We start from the raw sequence: 23484 nt of genomic DNA on the forward strand, positions 1-23484 counted from the left end.
TAGTGTGTGTATGTAGTGTAGTGTGTGTGTGTGTGTAGTGTGTGTGTGTATGTAGTGTGTGTAGTGTGTGTAGTGTGTATGTAGTGTGTGTAGTGTGTGTGTGTGTAGTGTGTGTGTGTGTAGTGTGTGTAGTGTGTTGTGTGTAGAGTGTGTGTAGTGTGTGTGTAGTGTGTGTAGTGTGTGTGTAGTGTGTGAAGTGCGTGTGTGTAGTGTGTATAGTGTGTATGTAGTGTGTGTGTAACATTTGACTTTGGAACAAGTGCCGCTGCATCTCTCCAGTTCTCACTGTGGCAACTCAGGTCAGAGTCCCGCATCAGGTTGTGTCAGAGTCCCGCACCAGGTTGTGTCAGAGTCCAGGTCGTGTCAAAGTCTCACACCAGGTCGTGTCAGAGTCCCACACCAGGTCGTGTCAGAGTCCCACACCAGGTCGTGTCAGAGTCCCGCACCAGGTTGTGTCAGAGTCCAGCACCAGGTTGTGTCAGAGTCCCACACCAGGTTGTGTCAGAGTCCCACACCAGGTCATGTCAGAGTCCCGCACCAGGTTGTGTCAGAGTCCAGGTCGTGTCAAAGTCTCACACCAGGTCGTGTCAGAGTCCCGCACCAGGTCGTGTCAGAGTCCTGCACCAGGTTGTGTCAGAGTCCAGCACCAGGTTGTGTCAGAGTCCAGCACCAGGTTGTGTCAGAGTCCCGCACCAGGTTGTATCAGATTCCTACACCAGGTCGTGTCAGAGTTCTGCATCAGGTCGTGTCAGAGTCCAGCACCAGGTTGTGTCAGAGTCCCGCACCAGGTTGTATCAGATTCCTACACCAGGTCGTGTCAGAGTCCTGCATCAGGTCGTGTCAGAGTCCAGCACCAGGTTGTGTCAGAGTCCCTCACCAGGTCGTGTCAAAGTCTCACACCAGGTCATGTCAAAGTCTCACACCAGGTTGTGTCAGAGTCCCGCACCAGGTTGTTTCAGAGTCCCATTAGAATTCAACAAATATAATCTTTGCTGCCCTCGTTTGACGACGCTTTCAGTGTTTAGGTCAAATTTCAGTTTATTGTCCAGATATTTGTAACTATCAACTATTTCAACATCATCACCGTGGACGACACTGACACTGTGGGAAGGTGCACGTCTAAAATCAATCACCATGTCTTTAGTTTTGGCAAAGTTCAAGTCCAGGTAGTTTTCCTCACACCACTGGACAAACTGCTCCAGCGCAGGACCATGATTTCCCTCAGATCCTGAAAGCAGCGACACCAGGACCGTGTCATCCCAATATTTGATGAGGCGTCTGTTTTCCTCTGAGGATCTGTCCGTGTACAGAATAAAAAGGAGAGGAGACAGAACACAACCCTGAGGAGAGCCAGTGTTGGAGATGGAGGGAGGAGACCATTGCCCATGAACAAAAACACGCTGGACCCTGTTGGTAAGAAAATGTAAAATCAATAAAAAGAAGCTGATCTGGGAGATTAAAATCTGAAGCCACAGTCTCTGAATCAGAATGTGGGGCTGCATTTTGTTAAAAGCAGAGGAAAAGTCTGCAAATAAAAGTCTCACACGGGCCCCTGAGTTTTCAAGATGCTTATAAACAGTGTTCAATAAAAACAGTTTTGCATCCTCCACTCCCCGATTAGACTGATCTGCAAATTGTGTTGGATCCAGTTTTCCTTCAGTTCAAAACAAAATGTGAGTCTTTAAAATCTGTTCCAAAGTTGAGCCGTTATAATGTTTGTCCACCAGATGGCGCCAGTGCACTTTGCTTAAACAATGTTATGTGCAGTGAGACAAATTAATTTGAATGTGTAATTTCGTGTTCAACATAGATTAAAACCAAAATTCAGGTTTATGAGATTTGTTGTTGATAAATAGTAATTCTTGATCAGATTAGAGATTGTCATAAACGGTTGAAAGGTTAAAAGGAGTAAAAGGTAAGAACTGTAAGAGCTCATTGTTTTTATTTCTTTTTTGTTGTTGTAGTTTTTACGTCGTGTTCACAAACAAGGCCCAGAAATAAAAGTTGTGAACTGTCAGTATATGAGAGCAGCGTTTGACCCGGGACGCTACACCGGGAGCGTGGACAGACGGAGCTGGAGTCCCGTCGGTTTGAGCTCCCGAGGCAGAAGTGAAGTGGAGTAACGAGTCCCATTTGAAAGTGTGTTTTGGTTTTATTGTGTGTTTGTTCAGTTAAACATCGACGTGTGTGTGTGTTGGATTTGTGTCAGAAAAACCTGCGTTAGACGATTGAACAGTTTGGATTTAATATTTGATTTTCTCTTTATCATTTTCGTGACATCGTATTTTATTTTGTTTCCGTGTGTAGAAAATGTTGTCGCTTTTAGAAAGACACTGTAAATAAAATAATATATTCAGTGACTGTGATGTCGAACTTTTGCACCGAATACGAACCAGGACTGATCCAGGTCCAGGACCAGACTGGACTCCGAGCTTTGACTCCGCGGGGTCCGAGCCTCAGCTTCGAGCTCCGGCCCTGACATGGGCTCTGAGCCTCCGTCTGGTCCCAGTCTGGTCCAAGTCTGGTTCTGATCTGGTCCATGTCTGATCCCGGTCGTAGTCCAGGTCTGGTCTCAGTCTGGTCCCGGTCTGGTCCCGGTCTGGTCCTGATCTGGTCCCAGTCTGGTCCTGATCTGGTCCATGTCTGATCCCGGTCGTAGTCCAGGTCTGGTCTCAGTCTGGTCCTGATCTGGTCCTGGTCTGGTCTCGGTCTCAGTCCCACTCTGGTCCCAGTCTCAGTCCAGGTCTGGTCTCGGTCTCAGTCCTGGTCTGGTCCTGGTCTGGTCTTGTTCTGGTCCCAGTCTGGTCCAAGTCCTGGTCTGGTTTCAGTCCAGGTCTGGTCCTGGTCTGGTCTCGGTCTGGTCCTGGTCTGGTCCTGATTTGGTCCTGGTCTGGTCTCGGTCCAGTCCTGGTCTGGTCTCAGTCTCAGTCTGGTCCCGGTCTGGTCCGAGTCCTGGTTTGGTCTCACTCTCAGTCCCGCTCTGTGGTGCCGGTCTCAGTTCCGGTCTGGTCCCGGTCTGGTCCTGGACCTGGATCCTTCCTGGTTCAGTCCGACATCACAGTCACTGAAGTCATGTAAACAGGAAACAGTCGTTATCTGTTTTTTTTTGTTTTTTTTTCATTTTTCATTTAAACACAAAATCAAAAACTGAAAAAATGAATCATTATCTGTTTTTTCATTTTGGTTTTGGAGACAAATAATGAAGAAAACTGTTGATTTTTAATTTTGTTATTTTTGTTTTTATATTGAAAAACAAAAACACACGCTGGACTTCACTACTGTTTTATGTTTTATTTATTTCATTTGGTGCATTTGAATTTACTTTTATTACAGACGAGTTTTACCAGTACAATGTCAATTCTTATTTTCTTGACAATAACTCAGATTCTTTTCAGTCCAGTTCAAAATACAGAGTAAAAAGTACCAGAGTAAAATGTACTCACATAAAGTACCTCAAAATTAGACTTAAAGAGGAAGTATTATGCAAAATCATCAGGACATAAATGTACAAAAACATGACACAAAACTGTTCACAGAAACCGGACAAACCTGATGTTGTGATGTGGCTCTGAAGGGGGAGTGACTTAGCACGAGGAGCAAAAGGAGGGAGGACAAAACAACAAAAGGAACATGTTTGATCTAAATCTGTTGTGTTACAGTTAATAGTCCAGAGAAGTCACATCCCCGTCTTTAAGTTCACTACTTTTACTTTTTGTACTTTGTCACGACTCAAAGTCTCCACTGCAGTGACGACCAGAGGAGCAGAGTTTGAACCTCCTGAATTTAAACCAGGACTGAAAAGTGGAAACAGTTTCTCCCTGAAGCAGCAGCGAGTGAAGGAGAAGAGGAGATCTGCAGAATCTGTGTCATAAAAGGAAACCAGACCCTCCCCATAGTCCACAAACACCCCGACCTTCTGAGGAGCTCTCTGAGGAAACAGACGGACAGAAGGGCCAGCACAAGCTTTGTACTCATCTTTGTTTCTTAAGATGATGCACCACAGTCCACGTTTAGGACTTATTTTGCCCGATTCCTTCCTGTTGATGGATTCTTGGGCCACTCCTAAATCCCACTCTGTTTTCCCTTTGACCTGAACCTCAAAGTAAAACCTGCCTGAAGAAAAACTCTGTTTTCCTAAAACACAAACAGCACGATCAAACCTCAGAGGAGAATCTGGGAGATTCTTCCACACATCAGTGTGATGAACCTGTTTGAGATCTTCAGACAGAGCGAGAGCAGGATGAGCCGTGTCTGGGTCCAGAGTCACCTCCACCGCACTCTGCTGCGCTCTCCTCAGCTCAGCTTTCTTAGACTCTGAGGCCAGTTCTTTAAAGTGTTTGTTAAACTCCTGAGGGAGACTGTTCTTCAGCTCAGACAGAGCCCGGGACACACTGCCCTCACACGTCTCCGGCTCAAAGTTCACGCTGCTCCACTCCTTAAGCCCAGCAGGGGGCGTGAGTGCAGGGCAGCGCTGTAGAAAGTGGAGGGGGTCTTCAGAGCGTGAGAGACGTTGGGCCTCAGCGCTGCTCTGCTCCAGATCACAGATCTCCTGCTTCAGCCGCTGCAGCAGATCCTGGGCTCGTCTGTGGCTCCGGCTCTGCTTCTCCTGGAGCTCCTCTAAGAAGAGGTCCATACTCCTCTGAACAGACTGCATGAGAGCAGTGAAGACCTGCAGCCCCGCAGACCTCTCTCTGACGGCCTCTGTCTCACTCAGCTCCAGGAGCCTCTGGATCTCCAGGATCTTCTGCCTCCTCTGCTCCACCATGTGCTGGCTCTGAGCCTGAGTCTGCAGCAGAGAGGACCTCCTGCGCTCACACGCCTCCTCCAGAGACAACAGCTCATGGTTCTTGTGATCTAGAACGGAGCACATCATGCACACGATCTTCTCATCAGTGTCACAGAAGAGCTCCAGGGGGCGCTGGTGTGTGGGACACATCCTGTCTTCCAGGTTTTCCACAGGCTCCATCAGCTGGTGTCTTTTCAGCCCAGAGACTGTGAGATGAGGCTGGAGGTGGCTCTCACAGAAGGAGGACAGACACACCAGGCAGGACTTGAGGGCCTTCAGCTTGGGCTCAGAGCACACGTCACACTGCACCTCTTTAAAGTCGGGCATGTCACCCATAGATCTGCTCTTCTTCTTCTCCAGCTTAGACGTTGAGGCCACCTCCTTCAGGAGCGTGTTGACCTTGAGCTGTGGTCTTCTGTGGAACATCTCTTTACACACAGGACATGTGCAGGGTCCATCAGTGTCCCAGGCCTGAGAGATGCAGCGTCGGCAGAAGTTGTGTCCACATGGAGTGGACACTGGCTCAGAGAACACCTCCAGACAGATGGAGCACAGGAACATCTCCTCAGAGCTCTGGTCTCTGGTGGAGGACATGTCTGAAACAGAGCAACAATAGTGACTCAGACTAAAGTCAAGACTCTTATTGTGACAGGAAAGAGGTGAAGAGCTTTTATTTTGGAAGGCTTCAGGAGGATGTGGTGAGGAAGACTGGACTAGAAGAATAAGTTTGTGTTGTGACCATAGACTGTTTGTGACTGATATCGAACACGGTTTAAGGAAAAGGCTGAGACTCAACGTCACCATGACGACAATAAAAACAACAGAACGTCATTTGAGCTCAAAAACACCACAGTGTCCTGAAGATGACATCGCCGTCACTTTTCTAAGCACAAGTGTTGAGAAAAGGTCACATTTGATTTGTTCAGAGTCACTTGTTGTTGAAGTTGTGACTCTTGTGATCAGGTGGTATCTGGGTGATAAGAGTCAGGTCTGTGGAGATGCGAGCTCAAAGAAACAAGGCTTGTTTTTCACTGCAATAAACACAAGCAAAAGGAAACGTGCTTTGACTGAAGTGAATGTAACGTGAAGAACAAAACATGAAATAATCCAAAGTGTGTGTGGAGTTTACAGTCACTCACTTAAACCACTGCAGATTTTAAATGAAGTTAAACGTGAACCCATCCTGTCATTAACAAGAACTCAATAATAATAATAATAATAATAATAATAATAATAATAATAATAATAATAATAATACATTCATGTGAGTCTAAAACATCGTCTTATCAGTCACAGAAGTGTTGGAAAGTGAAAGTAAAGTTGTGGTTTTACTCTCGTCTGTTTGAGCAAAACTAATGTTCAACTGAACCAATGTTAGTAGTAGTAGTAGTAGTAGTTGTAGTAGTGTAGTAGTAGTAGTAGTAGTAGTAGTAGTAGTAGTAGTAGTAGTAGTAGTAGTAGTAGTAGTAGTAGTAGTAGTAGTAGTAGTAGTAGTAGTAAGTAACACTGACCTGTAGTTTGCATTTGCTCAAGGGCACCTCAGCGGATTCAAACCCTCAACACACAGAGTGTTTGGTGGTTCAGTGTGTTTTCCTTGGAGCAGCAGAGGGAGGAGCTGCTGTGTCCTTATCATAAAAGGACCAAATTTTGTGTTTGGCAAAAACAAATTCTGATATTTTCTGATCCGACAGAAGCAGAGCAGGTCATTTTGTGCTGTTTTCTTGCAGCCTGGTAAACGTCAGTATTGGGCAGCAACAGAACCCAGAGGAAAAATGTGCTGCTCTTATTTTCAGCTCAGAGACAAACGTTGAGACTCTCATTGTGGTCTCATTATAGTTCTAGATTTGTCTGCTGTGAGTCTTGTTTGTTTCTCCTAAAATTCACAGGAGTCTTACTTGAGACACTGGGGAGAAACGTTTTAACCGTTTTAATCGTCCTAAAAAAAACATACAACTAACAAAAAAATAAAACATTTGTGAATTTCAAAAGTGTTTTTATTGATAATATTAAGACAGGTTTTTTTTTTTGTTGTTGTTGTTTTTTTGTTTTTACATTTGACCAATCCAAGCCCCTTTGTATAGTTTCAGTTTTATTTTGAACTCTTTGTAACATTTACATACACACTTATAACTTAGGTTCATCATCAAAACTCCAACTAAAACCTTTCACATGTCCCAAATGCATCATTAAAGAGTCTCAGTGTCACATATTGTTGGACAGAAACGTTCAAAGTTTCAAAAGTCTGGTTGGTGAGATAAAGAGTCGACCTGGGTCTTCACAAATGTCTCAGTTTATCTTTAAGAGACAGTGAGTCCGAGGAAGATAGAGACTGTGTCACATTTTGGGTAGTGTGTGTAGTGTGTGTGTAGTGTAGTGTGTGTAGTGTGTGTGTAGTGTGTGTAGTGTGTGTAGTGTGTGTGTGTGTGTGTGTTGTGTGTGTATTGTGTGCATACTGTGTGTAGTGGGTGTATAGTGTGTGTGTTGTGTGTGTGTAGTGTGTGTAGTGTGTGTGTGTGTAATGTGTGTGTAGTGTGTGTGTAGTGTGTGTAGTGTGTGTGTGTGTGTGTGTGTGTAGTGTGTGTAGTGTGTGTGTGTGTGTAGTGTGTGTAGTGTGTGTGTGTGTGTGTAGTGTGTGTAGTGTGTGTGTGTGTGTGTAGTGTGTGTGTGTGTGTAGTGTGTGTAGTGTGTGTAGTGTGTGTGTAGTGTGTGTGTAGTGTGTGTGTGTGTGTGTAGTGTGTGTGTGTGTGTGTGTGTAGTGTGTGTGTAGTGTGTGTAGTGTGTGTGTGTGTAGTGTGTGTGTGTGTGTGTAGTGTGTGTGTAGTGTGTGTGTGTGTAGTGTGTGTGTGTGTGTGTGTGTGTGTGTAGTGTGTGTGTGTGTGTGTGTGTGTAGTGTTGTGTAGTGTGTGTGTAGTGTGTGTGTGTGTGTGTGTAGTGTGTGTAGTGTGTGTGTAGTGTGTGTGTGTGAAGTGTGTGTAGTGTGTGTGTAGTGTGTGTGTAGTGTGTGTAGAGCGTGTAGTGTGTGTGTAGAGTGTGTAGTGTGTGTGTGTGTGTGTGTGTGTGTGTGTGTGTGTGTGTGTGTGTGTGTGTGTGTGTGTGTGTGTGTGTGTGTGGGACCATTGGCAGAGTTTGTAGTTTTGAGGACCTGGGTGAACTCTGGGGCCCTCACTATAATAACTCTAGTTTATAATAAATATAATGTACTGTCTGTTTTTTTTGTGTGTTCTTGAAACACACACTAACTAAGCACACACATACACACACACACATACACACAGACACACATACATACACATGCATGCACACATACACACAGATACACACAAACACACACACATACATACACATAGACGCATACACACACACACATAGATACACACACATACACACACACATACATACACAGCCCTACACACACACACATACACACACACACAACCACACACATACATACACACCCCTACACACACATACATACATACACACACACACATATACACACACACGCACACGTATAATTTCATATCAGTGTATTGTTGGGACCTCCAGCATGTAAATACTAACCAGATCTAAACCAGGTCTAAATATCATAAATATTATAAAAATGCTAAAGTCCGAGTGCACAGAGGTCATTCCATGTGTGTTACCGAGCGACCATAATGTAAACAAAGACCTGTGTGTCTAAATTACACAATAACTGTGATTGTGATGAATGTGATTAGACTAAAAATAAAGAAATGACAACACCTTTATTTTGTAACGACAGAACCACCGACCAATCAGAGTTTATTTAAAGATAATTTATTTTACTCTTTTCCTTGTCTCCATGGAGATATTATTCCTTTGCATGTCCCGTGGTGTGGCATTAAACGTGTCTTACATTTATTCACTTAGACGTGTTTGAATTGTTAAAACTACATTGTAAAAACAGACATTGTTATTGTGAGTGGGCTCGCCTCTCTGCAGATCTGACCCATAACTTGGCTTGGAGGCGTCACCTGCTTGAAGAGAGAAAAAGGTTGTAATTTTGGTACAAAAACAGAAAAAGCAAATGTGCGAGAAAAATCCTCGTGACACATTTGTACATTTGAAACACGACTGTAGAAACATATTCTAATACAGGAATGTGAGAGAGTCAAAGATGAAATCAGCCCCAGAAACAAAAACACACACTGGACTTCACTATTTTATTTTTGACAAGAAATGTATTTATTTATTTATTTTACAGTGGAACAGCGAATCATCATCAATCATAACAGAAATAACAACAACAAAAAATGAGCCCAAAAAGAAGTGGGAAGAAGAAAATGGATGTAATCCCAGCCCCACTCGTCTAATCCAACACAATGAACTTTCTTTTGCTTTTTTCACACATTTTGCATTAAACTATTTACAAGAACTATTTACAAGTGCGGATAATGAGTCACTGTTATGTCTCGGTGGTAAAACATCAGCGTACGAGCAATGGTGCGGAAACAACGAGCATAAAGCAGCTCTACAGAAGGAAGTAGAGTTCTAATATTATGAGCCACTCTCTACAAACTGTCACCACACCACATGTTTAAAGAACTACTTGAATTTAGGGATATTTTGGCCTTGTTTGAGACGTGTATGTTACAGAAACGAGCTTTGGGAATCATCCGTGAAGTTGTTTTTTTTTAGAACACACCCATAATCTTTTTCTTCAATCCAAGCTCCTAAAGATTCCTGACCTTGTAAAATATTAGACACTGGTCATTTTATTCAGAGCAACAATTTACTACCAAGTCATCTACAAAATGTATTCAAAATGAGAGAACTTATCATTTTAGAGGGTATGGAAATGTTTGAATTACCCGTAAAAGTTTGTGTGTGTCTGTATGTGGTGTAAAAGTCTCTTATAGGTGTGTTCTAAAAATCCAACTTTGTGGATAATTCACAAAGCTCGTTTCTGTGATATAATGAGCGGATGAAGTGTAGATTGGTAAGTGTCCCCCACACTTCAACACTTCTGTGAAATAAGAACAAACAAACAGTCGAATGTACAAAGGGCATTTTGATCAAGCTCATATTTCACTTTGTTTACTGTAGCGAGACTTTTGGACATTTTTGATTTTTATGTGTCTAATGTGTCTTTCCATGATCATTTACTGTCAATTATAACTCCCAGGAATTTATTTTCATTTACATCTTACATTTGGACACCTTCAATCATAATGTGTAACTCTGTGTTCATGTTGTGATTGTCAAACGTCATCGTCTTGGTCTAATTCACGTTTAATGACAATTTATTCACATCCATCCACTTTTTTTTTACTTTGTTCAGTTCCTCGTTTAGACTTTTACTTATGAGTTCGTTATAATTGTGACTACTATAAAATATGTTGGTGTCGTCTGCAAAGAGAATAAGTTTTAGTGACTGAGATACAGTAAATATATCATTTATGTAAATATTGAACAGTTTTGGTCCCAAAACAGACCCCTGGGGGACTCCACAAGCAATGCCAAGGTTTTTCAATGTAGAGATTCAGACGAGCTTTACCAGTACAATGTCAATTCTTATTTTCTTTACAATAACTCAGATTCTTTTCAGTCCAGTTCAAATTACAGAGTAAAAAGTACTCACATAAAGTACCTCAAAATTATACTTAAAGAGGAAATATTATGCAAAATCATCAGGACATAAATGTACAAAAACATGACACAAAACTGTTCACAGAAACCAGACAAACCTGATGTTGTGATGTTGCTCTGAAGGGGGAGTGACTTAGCACGAGGAGCAAAAGGAGGGAGGACAAAACAACAAAAGGAACATGTTGATCTAAATCTGTTGTGTTACAGTTAATAGTCCAGAGAAGTTCTGATAAAAATTTAGATTGTATAAAGATTTCTTTCAATCTGTCTTTGTGTAAATGAATGTGATTTCTACCTTAAACCCAGACCAGTAATGAACATGTGTAAAGGTTCATCAGACACAACTGTCTCCTCCTTCAGGAAGCCTTTTGTTGTTCTCAACTGTATGTTCATTTAGCACCAGCCTCTGAAACCAAAGTCCCTCTGCTTTGATATGTATCTAACTTGTATTTCTATATAAATACTCAGAGCTCAAATGCTCTGGGGCAGATACTGGGGAGAGACTAGGAAGATGGGGCAAGATGTGGTTGGGACATACTGCTGGTGGGGAGAGGCTGTTGGGCTGTAGTCAGGGCAGGTCTAGGCCCTGACCATATCTGCTGTAACAAGAATAAACCTTGGTCTATATTCCAAAAACTCATCGGGCTTTGCAAATGCATTCATTATTTATCTTTAACAGATATGTAATTTTTGCCACAACAAATCGGTGTCAAGAAGTGCCATCCACAAGTGACCGTCCAGAACACAGCGCAAATGGAGTTTTGTCTGCTTTTGTTTTGTTTCCTCATGCATGGAGCAAAGAAGGACATGGATGGAAATTGGCTTCTGTCCTGGATCATCACCGCTGGATTCGAGCAAGATTTGCTTGATGAGCTTTTGCAATATAGACTTCATTTCATTTAAGATAATTTAATGGAATCCTTCATCTACAAACACTACAAACTTGGAAATGTTCAAAGGACAGTGTGCCTCCTGTTGGAGTTAAATGGACTTCTCTAAACATGCCAAACTGTAGTTTCAGTGGCTTGAGGAATGAGTGGTCTAGAATGTCCCAAAGGTGAGAAATTTAAGAGCAAGGGATGGTCTTTGTTGCAGGTTGGGTGGTAGATTTTGGAGCCAAAAATATTGAAAAAGGGTCAATCAAGTAATTGAAATATGAGAATTTTAGCTTTTGTGAGATGAATTAAAAATTCTACAGGAATAGAGCTAAGCTATTGGAAATTGCAAGTGCTAAAACTAAATGGGGAGCAAAACTTCAAGGGAGTACGCGCCACCAGAAGGTTCCATTGTTAATTTTTTAAGAAGAAAACATGGAGATAAGAAGTCTTCAGAATTTGGTGCATTCACTTTAAAGAATGTTCTGACATTGGAAAACAAGTTATGTGAGACTGAAGTTGAAATGAGAGAAAAAGTAAAATTTCTAATAAAAAAAATTAGAAAACATTGAAAATTACAAGGACTGTGTCAAAATGTGGAAAGATAAAGCTGAGAGCAAAAATAAGAAAATCTATGCACAAGCAAACTCTGCTCTTTGAAGATGCAACTGAAATGTGTGAATTGAAACAGCCCCACTCACAGAACTTTTTGTCTCAACAGTTGCTTTCTGATCCTTCATCAAATAACTTCTCACAACTCAAAGCTCCACCACCCCCATCACAACAGGACTCTTCATCCACTGCTCAGAGACTACACCACCATGTTGAACAAGCAACGCTCACTATGCCAATGGCTGAAATCTCTGGTCCACAAAATCCAACGTTAGTTTTACGTCCATGAACTTCTGAAATATCTGCAGCATCTCAACATCTGTCCAATCCCACAACATCAGGTCAGACTTTTGCTAAAGAACTAAACACATTTTGTCAAGACTTCAAGCCCACTATGAGTGAACTGAGGAGAGTGTTGATCATGAAAATGAAACTTACAGAATGGCATAAATTAGCTGATCAACTTCATAACACTGAACTGCGATACAATCATGTGGATTGGAAACATGACTCTAATGCTTTGTATAGAGAAGCTGTGAACAACATCTGCATAGCTATCACAAAGGCCTTTCCTGCCTCCATCGATACTGACAAAATCCAATCCTGCAAACAAAGAGACACTGAGGACCCTGAAGAGTTTCTCACATGTTTAACTGAAGTGTATAACACCCACAGTGGATTTACAAGACCTGATCACTTAGGCGTGACTTGTGATATTTGGGAAACATACCTGTTTAACTACTTCATCAGTGGACTAAAAACAGACATTTCTTCAGCTGTGAAGAAAACTTGCATTGGCTGAAATGCTGCTCACCTAACTGAACTGAAAAGACATGCCACACATGCATATGAACAGCTACTGAGAAAGAAAGTAATGAAGCAAGAGAGAATGCAGAAAGAACTGCATATGGCAGCTGTGACTATGTACAATAAGAACCAAAGACATGAAAGTGAAAATCACCACCTGCATTCACAATTTCATAGCCAACTAAAGACTCTTCAGCCAACATGTAAGCAGAACAAAGAGAGGAGAAGAGCCAATTGAAAGAACAAGAGAAGATTTTCCAAAGAACCATGCTTTATCTGTTGTCAACTTGGACACTGGAGACGAGAGTGCTCTTTACGCCATGAGCCCTTTGCATTTACACCATCTTCTCCAAGTCAACGCGTGACCTGAAAGTCACTATGGAACTACAAAATGCCACCACCCTTTTCCCTAACCTGCGATGCCACTACCCCCTGCTGTGCTGACTGTGATCCAGTCACAGCCCCCACACATGATCCAGCTCCAACTTCCTGGGACATTAATGACTTTCATTTGGAAGTAATCTAAAGGCTACTGATGTTTTTTTTCTTTGTTTTGTTTTTTGTTTTCCTTTTTGATTTACTTGTCCCTATATTTTGATGAACATGGGTTTAGTTTTGCTACATCTTGCTTTACATATTATCTAGAATTTGGACGACTTTAATGTATTCTCCAGAGCAGAAGTAAGCACAGTCACTACAGCGAACTACCAAACAGTCACTGGGTGAAATTCCCCTCTAGAAGTAACTAGCAAGTGAACAGTCTTTAGTGAACAGTCACTAGGTGAAACTCCTATCTAGGGTTACTGACTGGAAAAAGGCAACAGGGTGCAATTCCCTGTGTAGATGAGTGTAAAGACGGGCTGAGACTTTCTCGTGAGGGAGAGTAGATTCAAGGCAGCAGTTAAGAATGAAGATATTATGTATTGTAAATGGAAAATGTTCAAAGACAAATGCAAATTTGCATATGTTTTGAACTGTTGCAACATGTAAAAAAAAAAAATAATAATAATAATAATAAAAAAAAGTCACTGTATGTTTCCGTGTTCTTGGGACCTGATCAGCCAAAATGTATGTTTTAAATTGTGCATTCTCAGAAAATCTGTGTTTAACATTTAAGCCTGTTATCAACAGTGTCAGCAAGAAAAATGATAGGATGAAATTAACTAAAAATGTTTGTTTTTAGAGTTACCTGTTTTTCTTATATTTTCTTTTTACTGATATTTGTTTTGTTTTGCTTATTGATTTTTTATAATGTCCTAAAAAAGTTCAGCTGGTACCAAAAAACTCCTTAGTTGTAATTGGTTCCAGAAATTCACTATATTTTGGTGAGCTCTCTTAAAGACAAGTAAGTAAGTCTTTATTTATATAGCGCTTTCACGGACATTTTCTGTCCCCAAAGACGCTTTACATAGCATTATTCAGCATTATTCATTCAGCATTCATTCATACAGCATTATTCAATACAATACAACATGAAGACCTTATCAAAGCCGGTTGTGATCACAAAAAAAAAAAAAAAAAAAAACCTTGATTTGACTGACTTGACCATCCTTGACCACTATGCGCCTGCAAATTTCTTTAATAATTACAATTTTGTTACAGGAGATATGGATGCTGCATAATTTTCTCTTCTTTTCTTCAAATGTCCTATGACTAACAACACTAACAACTAACCACTAACAGTTTTAAGAAAATGTTTCTTTCAGAAGTGCAATTTAACCAAACATAGTTTCTTACAGTAGAAGACAACAAAGCCAACACAGATGCCTGCTTAGAACAAAAATTGACACATAAATGTGTCAAAGGGGGAATATTAGAAAATTAGTTTAGATCACTTAGAGACTGTTTTCCATTTTTCAACTACAAGACCTGTAATCTGACAATGCCCTTCAAGACAAAGACAACCACCATGAATGGTCTGAAGCCAGGAAATAGCGTTCCACCTTGTCCAACCAAAAGCATCTTCTCCTGGACAGTACCAGACCTGCATCATTTAACCATTCTTCTGCTTTACAACTGTCACTGGAGAAAAACTTCACAAAAGTTCAGCCATTCAAACTTTTCAAAACGCGACCTGTTCCTCGCATGCTCAACCACAACCCTGAAGATGGACACATGGGTCAAAGGATGACTCCAGAGACGAGCTGTGGCTCAGAGAGTGGCCAAGGGAGGACAAAGGGACAGAGGACAGGCGACATTCAACTTGTGACTACAAATCATATTGAATATGGACAAACTGAACAAAACAATCCTTCTTAAAAGTGAACTGTTGAATTTGCCTTCATTTTTTGAATCCAACAAACTAATGGAACTCACTTCAACTCCATGGACTGTTTTAAATCCACAATATTTCTCTGCATTTTCTGTTTATGACGATGATGAAGTATGATTAATGAATAATCAAAAGGGACAATGTGTGATAGAAATTTAGATTGTGGAAAGATTTCTTTCAATCTGTCTTTGTGTAAATGAATGTGATTTCTACCTGAAACCCAGACCAGTCACGAACATGTGTAAAGGTTCATCAGACACAATTGTCTCCTTCAGGAAGCCCTTTTGTTGTCCTCAACTGTATGTTCATTTAGCACCAGCTTCTGAAACCAAAGTCCCTCTGCTTTGATATGTATGTAACTTGTATTTCTGTATAAATACTCAGAGCTCAAATGCTCTGGGGCAGATACTGGGGAGAGACTAGGAAGATGGGGCAAGATGTGGTTGGGACATACTGCTGGTGGGGAGAGGCTGTTGGGCTGTAGTCAGGGCAGGTCTAGGCCCTGACCATATCTGCTGTAACAAGAATAAACCTTGGTCTATATTCCAAAAACTCATCGGGCTTCGCAAATGGATTCAGTATTTATCTTCAACAGATATACAATGTTTTTCCACGATAGAAGTCACATCCCCATCTTTAAATTCACTACTTTTACTTTTATACTTTGTCACGACTCAAAGTCTCCACTGCAGTGACGACCAGAGGAGCAGAGTTTGAACCTCCAAAATTGTTACCGGGACTGAAAAATGGAAACAGTTTCTCCCTGAAGCAGCAGCGAGTGAAGGAGAAGAGGAGATCTGCAGAATCTGTGTCATAAAAGGAAACCAGACCCTCCCCATAGTCCACAAACACCCCGACCTTCTGAGGAGCTCTCTGAGGAAACAGACGGACAGAAGGGACAGTCCAGGCTTTGTACTCATCTTTGTTTCTTAAGCCAATGCACCACAGTCCACGTTTAGGATTTAAAGTGATCATTCCCTTCCTGTTGATGGATTCTTGGGCCACTCCTAAATCCCACTCTGTTTTTCCTTTGACCCTAACCTCAAAGTAAAACCTGCCTGAAGAAAAACTCTGTTTTCCTAAAACACAAACACCAAAATCAAACCTTAGAGGAGAATCTGGGAGTTTCTTCTTCACATCAGTACAATGAACCTGTTTGAGATCTTCAGACAGAGCGAGAGCAGGATGATTGGTGTCTGGGTCCAGAGTCACCTCCACCGCACTCTGCTGCGCTCTCCTCAGCTCAGCTTTCTTAGACTCTGAGGCCAGTTCTTTAAAGTGTTTGTTAAACTCCTGAGGGAGACTGTTCTTCAGCTCAGACAGAGCCCGGGACACACTGCCCTCACACGTCTCCGGCTCAAAGTTCACGCTGCTCCACTCCTTAAGCCCAGCAGGGGGCGTGAGTGCAGGGCAGCGCTGTAGGAAAGTGGAGGGGGTCTTCAGAGCGTGAGAGACGTTGGGCCTCAGCGCTGCTCTGCTCCAGATCACAGATCTCCTGCTTCAGCCGCTGCAGCAGATCCTGGGCTCGTCTGTGGCTCCGGCTCTGCTTCTCCTGGAGCTCCTCTAAGAAGAGGTCCATACTCCTCTGAACAGACTGCATGAGAGCAGTGAAGACCTGCAGCCCCGCAGACCTCTCTCTGACGGCCTCTGTCTCACTCAGCTCCAGGAGCCTCTGGATCTCCAGGATCTTCTGCCTCCTCTGCTCCACCATGTACTGGCTCTGAGCCTGAGTCTGCAGCAGAGAGGACCTCCTGCGCTCACACGCCTCCTCCAGAGACAACAGCTCATGGTTCTTGTGATCTAGAATGGAGCACATCATGCACAGGATCTTCTCATCAGTGTCACAGAAGAGCTCCAGGGGGCGCTGGTGTGTGGGACACATCCTGTCTTCCAGGTTTTCCACAGGCTCCATCAGCTGGTGTCTTTTCAGCCCAGAGACTGTGAGATGAGGCTGGAGGTGGCTCTCACAGAAGGAGCACAGACACACCAGGCAGGTCTTGAGGGCCTTCAGCTTGGGCTCAGAGCACACGTCACACTGCACCTCTGTAAAGTCGGGCATGTTCTCCATAGAGCTGCTCTTCTTCTTCTCCAGGTTAGACGTTGAGGCCACCTCCTTCAGGAGCGTGTTGACCTTGAGCTGTGGTCTTCTGTGGAACATCTCTTTACACAGAGGACATGTGCAGGGTCCATCAGTGTCCCAGGCCTGAGAGATGCAGCGTCGGCAGAAGTTGTGTCCACATGGAGTGGACACTGGCTCAGAGAACACCTCCAGACAGATGGAGCACAGGAACATCTCCTCAGAGCTCTGGTCTCTGGTGGAGGACATGTCTGAAACAGAGCAACAATAGTGACTCAGACTAAAGTGAAGACTCTTATTGTGACAGGAAAGAGGTGAAGAGCTTTTATTTTGGAAGGCTTCAGGAGGATGTGGTGAGGAAGACTGGACTAGAAGAATAAGTTTGTGTTGTGACCATAGACTGTTTGTGACTGATATCGAACACGGTTTAAGGAAAAGGCTGAGACTCAACGTCACCATGACGACAATAAAAACAACAGAACGTCATTTGAGCTCAAAAACACCACAGTGTCCTGAAGATGACATCGCCGTCACTTTTCTAAGCACAAGTGTTGAGAAAAGGTCACATTTGATTTGTTCAGAGTCACTTGTTGAAGTTGTGACTCTTGTGATCAGGTGGTATCTGGGTGATAAGAGTCAGGTCTGTGGAGATGCGAGCTCAAAGAAACAAGGCTTGTTTTTCACTGCAATAAACACAAGTAAAAGGAAACGTGCTTTGACTGAAGTGAATGTAACGTGAAGAACAAAACATGAAATAATCCAAAGTGTGTGGAGTTTACAGTCACTCACTTAAACCACTGCAGATTTTAAATGAAGTTAAACGTGAACCCATTCTGTCATTAACAAGAACTCAATAATAATAATAATAATAATAATAATAATAATAATAATAATAATAAAAATGCATTAATCTGAGTCTAAAACATCGTCTTATCAGTCACAGAAGTGTTGGAAAGTGAAAGTAAAGTGGTGGTTTTACTCTCGTCTGTTTGAGCAAAACTAATGTTCAACTGAACCAATGTTGTAGTAGTAGTAGTTGTAGTTTTAGTAGTAGTAGTAGTAGTAGTAGTAGTTAGTAGTAGTAGTTGTAGTAGTAGTAGTAGTAGTAGTAGTAGTAGTAGTAGTAGTAGTAAGTTGTTGGAGTTAGTAGTAGTAGTAGTAGTAGTAGTAGTAGTAGTAGTTGTAGTAGTAGTAGTAGTAGTAGTAGTAGTAGTAGTAGTAGTAGTAGTAGTAGTAGTAGTAGTAGTAGTAGTAGTAGTAGTAGTAGTAGTAGTTAGTAGTAGTAGTAGTAGTAGTAGTAGTAGTAGTAGTAGTAGTAGTTGTAGTAGTAGTAGTAGTAGTAGTAGTAGTAGTAGTAGTAGTAGTAGTTGTTGTTAGTAGTAGTAGTAGTAGTAGTAGTAGTAGTAGTAGTAGTAGTAGTAGTAGTAGTAGTAGTAGTAGTAGTAGTAGTAGTAGTAGTAGTAGTAGTAGTAGTAGTAGTAGTAGTGTAGTAGTAGTAGTAGTAGTAGTAGTAGTAGTGTGTAGTAGTAGTAGTAGTAGTAGTAGTAGTAGTAGTAGTAGTAGTAGTAGTAGTAGTAGTAGTAGTAGTAGTAGTAGTAGTAGTAGTAGTAGTAGTAGTTGTAGTAGTTAGCAGTAGTAGTAGTAGTAGTAGTAGTAGCAGTAGTAGTAGTAGTAGTAGTAGTAGTAGTAGTAGTAGTAGTAGTAGTAGTAGTAGTCAGTAGTAGTTGTTAGTTAGTTAGTTAGTAGTAGTAGTATAGTAGTAGTAGTAGTAGTAGTAGTAGTAGTAGTAGTAGTAGTAGTAGTAGTAGTAGTAGTAGTAGTAGTAGTAGTAGTAGTAGTAGTAGTAGTAGTAGTAGTAGTTGTAGTAGTAGTAGTAGTAGTAGTAGTAGTAGTAGTAGTAGTAGTAGTAGTAGTGTAGTAGTGTAGTAGTAGTAGTAGTAGTAGTTGTAGTAGTAGTAGTAGTAGTATTAGTAGTAGTAGTAGTAGTAGTTAGTAGTAGTAGTTAGTAGTAGTAGTAGTAGTAGTAGTAGTAGTAGTAGTAGTAGTAGTAAAGTAACACTGACCTGTAGTTTGTGTGTTGAGGGTTTGAATCTGCTGAGGTGCCCTTGAGCAAATGCAGAGTGTTTGGTGGTTCAGTGTGTTTTCCTTGGAGCAGCAGAGGGAGGAGCTGCTGTGTCCTTATCATAAAAGGACCACATTTTGTGTTTGGCAAAAACAAATTCTGATATTTTCCGATCCGACAGAAGCAGAGCAGGTCATTTTGTGCTGTTTTCTTGCAGCCTGGTAAACGTCAGTATTGGGCAGCAACAGAACCCAGAGGAAAAATGTGCTGCTCTTATTTTCAGCTCAGAGACAAACGTTGAGACTCTCATTGTGGTCTCATTATAGTTCTAGATTTGTCTGCTGTGAGTCTTGTTTGTTTCTCCTAAAATTCACAGGAGTCTTACTTGAGACACTGGGGAGAAACATTTTAACCGTTTTAATCGTCCTAAAAAAAACATACAACTGAGAAAAAATAAAACATTTGTGAATTTCAAAAGTGTTTTTATTGATAATATTAAAGACAAATGTGTACGCTTCAACTGAACATGGTACAGTTTTTTGGGGGTTTTGTTTTTTGTTTTTACATTTGACCAATCCAAGCCCCTTTGTATAGTTTCAGTTTTATTTTGAACTCTTTGTAACATTTACATACACACTTATAACTTAGGTTCATCATCAAAACTCCAACTAAAACCTTTCACATGTCCCAAATGCATCATTAAAAGAGTCTCAGTGTCACATANAAGTAAGACTGACCTGTAGTTTGTGTGTTGAGGGTTTGACTCCGCTGAGGTTCCTTTGAGCAAATGCAGAGTGTTTCCTGGTTCAGTGTGTTTGAGCAGAGGGAGGAGCTGCTGTGTCCTGCCCTCCTCCTGTAACGTGGTGTGTTCACAGTTGGTTTTGGTCGCTGACAGGTTGGTCTGCTCACTGCGCTCTTCCTCACACTGCTCATGTGACGAGTCACACTGATGCTCCACATTTTGGTATCAACTGTTTGGAGCATTTTTGTCATTTCAGCCCTTTAAATGTCATTTTTTATTCCAAAAGGACCAAAGCCAGTGAGTGTGTGTAGTGTGTGTGTGTGTAGTGTGTGTGTGTGTGTGTGTGTGTGTGTAGTGTGTGTAGTGTGTGTGTGTGTGTGTGTGTGTGTGTGTGTGTAGTGTGTGTGTGTGTGTGTGTGTGTGTGTGTGTGTGTGTGTGTAGTGTGTGTGTGTGTGTGTAGTGTGTGTGTGTGTAGTAGTGTGTGTGTGTGTGTGTAGTGTGGTGTGTATGTGTGTGTGTTAGTGTGTGTGTGTGTGTGTAGTGTGTGTGTGTGTGTGTGTGTGTGTGTGTATGTGTGTGTGTGTAGTGTGTAGTGTGTGTGTGTGTGTGTAGTGTGTGTGTGTGTGTAGTGTGTGTGTGTGTGTGTGTGTGTGTGTGTGTAGTGTGTGTGTGTGTAGAGTGTGTAGTGTGTGTGTGTGTGTGTGTGTGTGTGTGTGTGTAGTGTGTGTGTGTGTGTAGAGTGTGTAGAGTGTGTTGTGTGTGTGTAGTGTATATGTAATGTGGGTATACTAATACTAATACTAATACTAATGCTAACGCTAATACTAATACTAATACTAATGCTAACGCTAATACTAATACTAATGCTAACGCTAATACTAATACTAATGCTAACGCTAATACTAATACTAATGCTATCGCTAACGCTAATACTAATACTAATACTAATGCTAACGCTAATACTAATACTAATACTAACGCTAATACTAATACTAATACTAATGCTAACGCTAATACTAATTTACTAATATAACGCTATATGGCTAATACTAATACTAACTATACTAATAATGCTATAATACTAATACTAATACCTAATACTAACTATGCTAACGCTAATACTAATGCTAATACTAAATGCTAATACTAACTAATGCTGCTAATACTAATACTAACGCTAATACTAATACTAATACTAATACTAATAACGCTAATACTAATGCTAATACTATATATACTAATGCTACTATACTAATGCTAATACTAATACTAATATAATACTAATGCTAACGCTACTAATACTAATACTAATACTAATGCTAACGCTAATACTAATACTAATACTAATGCTAATGCTAATACTAATACTAATGCTAACGCTAATACTAATACTAATGCTAACGCTAATACTAATACTAATACTAATACTAATGCTAATACTAATACTAATACTAATGCTAACGCTAATACTAATACTAATAACTAATACATACTAATGCTAATGCTAATACTAATACTAATACTAATACTAATACTAATACTCATATAATACTAATACTAAGCTAAATACTAATACTAAACTAACGCTAATACTAATACTAATACTAATGCTAATACTAATACTAATGCTAATACTAATACTAATGCTAATACTAATGCTAATACTAATACTAATGCTAATACTAATGCTAATACTAATACTAATGCTAATACTAATACTAATGCTAATACTACTAATACTAATGCTAATACTAATACTAATACTAATACTAATGCTAATACTAATACTAATGCTAATACTAATACTAATACTAATAATACTAACTATGCTAATACTAATGCTAATACTAATACTAATGCTAATACTAAATACTAAACTAATACTTAATGCTAATACTAATACTAATGCTAATGCTAATACTAATACTAATACTAATACTAATATGCTAATACTAATACTAATACTAATACTAATACTAATACTAATACTAATGCTAATCTAATACTATGCTAAATACTAATACTAATACTACTATACTAATGCTAACGCTAATACTAATACTAATACTAATGCTAATACTAATACTAATACTAATACTAATACTAATACTAACTAATACTAATGCTAATACTAATACTAATACTAATACTAATGCTAATACTAATACTAATACTAATACTAATACTAATACTAATACTAATACTAATACTAATGCTAATGCTAATACTAATGCTAATACTAATACTAATGCTAATACTAATACTAATACTAATACTAATGCTAATACTAATACTAATACTAATGCTAATACTAATGCTAATACTAATACTAATACTAATACTAATACTAACTAATGCTAATACTAATACTAATACTAATACTAATGCTAAATACTAATACTAATACTAATACTAATGCTAACGCTAATACTAATACTAATACTAATGCTAACGCTAATACTAATACTAATACTAATACTAATACTAATGCTAACGCTAATTACTAATACTAATACTAATACTAAAACTAACGCTAATACTAATACTAATACTAATACTAATACTAACTAATGCTAATACTAATACTAATGCTAATACTAATGCTAATACTAATACTAATGCTAACGCTAATACTAACGCTAATACTAATACTAATACTAATGCTAACGCTAATACTAATACTACTAACGCTAATACTAATACTAATACTAATACTAATACTAACGCTAATACTAATGCTAATACTAATAGTAATACTAACGCTAATACTAATACTAATGCTAATGCTAATACTAATACTAATGCTAACGCTAATACTAACGCTAATACTAATACTAATACTAATACTAACGCTAATACTAATGCTAATACTAATACTAATACTAACGCTAATACTAATACTAATGCTAATGCTAATACTAATACTAATGCTAACGCTAATACTAACGCTAATACTAATACTAATACTAATACTAATACTACTAACGCTAATACTAATGCTAATACTAATAGTAATACTAACGCTAATACTAATACTAATGCTAATGCTAATACTAATACTAATGCTAACGCTAATACTAACGCTAATACTAATACTAATACTAATGCTATACTGTTCACTAAAAGTCGTGACAGACGGAAAAATTGTTGGCTAATGCTAATACTAATGCTAATACTAATACTAATGCTAATGCTCTATTTGCTATTCCATCCATTTTCTTCCTCTTATCCGAGGTCTCGGGGGCATCAGTCTAAACAGAGACTCCCAGACTTCCTTCACCCCAGACACTTCCTCCAGCTCCTCCAGTGGGACCTGAGGTGTTCCCAGTCCAGTCCAGAGACATGGTCCCTCCAGTGTGTCCTGGGTCTCCTCCTCCCGGTGGGACATGAACACCTCCTGAGGGACACGTCCAGGAGACGTCAGAACAGACGTCCTCCCCTCAGACGCTCCTCTCCACGTGGAGGAGCAGCGGCTCTACTCCGAGCTCCGACCTCTGTCTCTAAGGGAGACGCCCGGACGCCCTGCGGAGGAAACTCATCTGTGTCGTTTGTATCTGTGATCTCGTCCTTTCAGTCTTTACCCAGAGCTCATGACCAGAGGTGAGAGGAGGAACAAAGACTGACGGTAAATCCAGACTCA

General features: G+C 40.3%; 2 protein-coding genes across 2 annotated transcripts; both read right to left on the reverse strand.

The window, feature by feature from the left end:
• Positions 1–3276: 3276 nt before the first annotated feature.
• On the reverse strand, positions 3277–6409 carry LOC129412589 (E3 ubiquitin-protein ligase TRIM39-like). The gene is made up of 2 exons (XM_055166594.1): positions 6298–6409; positions 3277–5382 (listed from the first exon to the last, which is right to left on the reverse strand). The coding sequence occupies exons 1-2, from the start codon at positions 6308–6310 to the stop codon at positions 3677–3679; spliced, it is 1719 nt and encodes a 572-aa protein (XP_055022569.1). The 5' UTR covers positions 6311–6409; the 3' UTR covers positions 3277–3676.
• A 3612-nt stretch (positions 6410–10021) lies between these two features.
• On the reverse strand, positions 10022–20057 carry LOC129412590 (E3 ubiquitin-protein ligase TRIM21-like). Its single transcript, XM_055166598.1, is given in 3 exon segments — positions 10022–16387; positions 16389–17290; positions 19839–20057. Coding segments are annotated over 3 exon segments (1866 nt in total). The 5' UTR covers positions 20035–20057; the 3' UTR covers positions 10022–15619.
• Between the last annotated feature and the right edge of the window lie 3427 nt (positions 20058–23484).

This window comes from Boleophthalmus pectinirostris, unplaced genomic scaffold, assembly GCF_026225935.1.
Source record: "Boleophthalmus pectinirostris isolate CB_2022bp ecotype Guang Dong unplaced genomic scaffold, ASM2622593v1 HiC_scaffold_9, whole genome shotgun sequence".
Taxonomy (NCBI): Eukaryota; Metazoa; Chordata; class Actinopteri; order Gobiiformes; family Gobiidae; genus Boleophthalmus; species Boleophthalmus pectinirostris.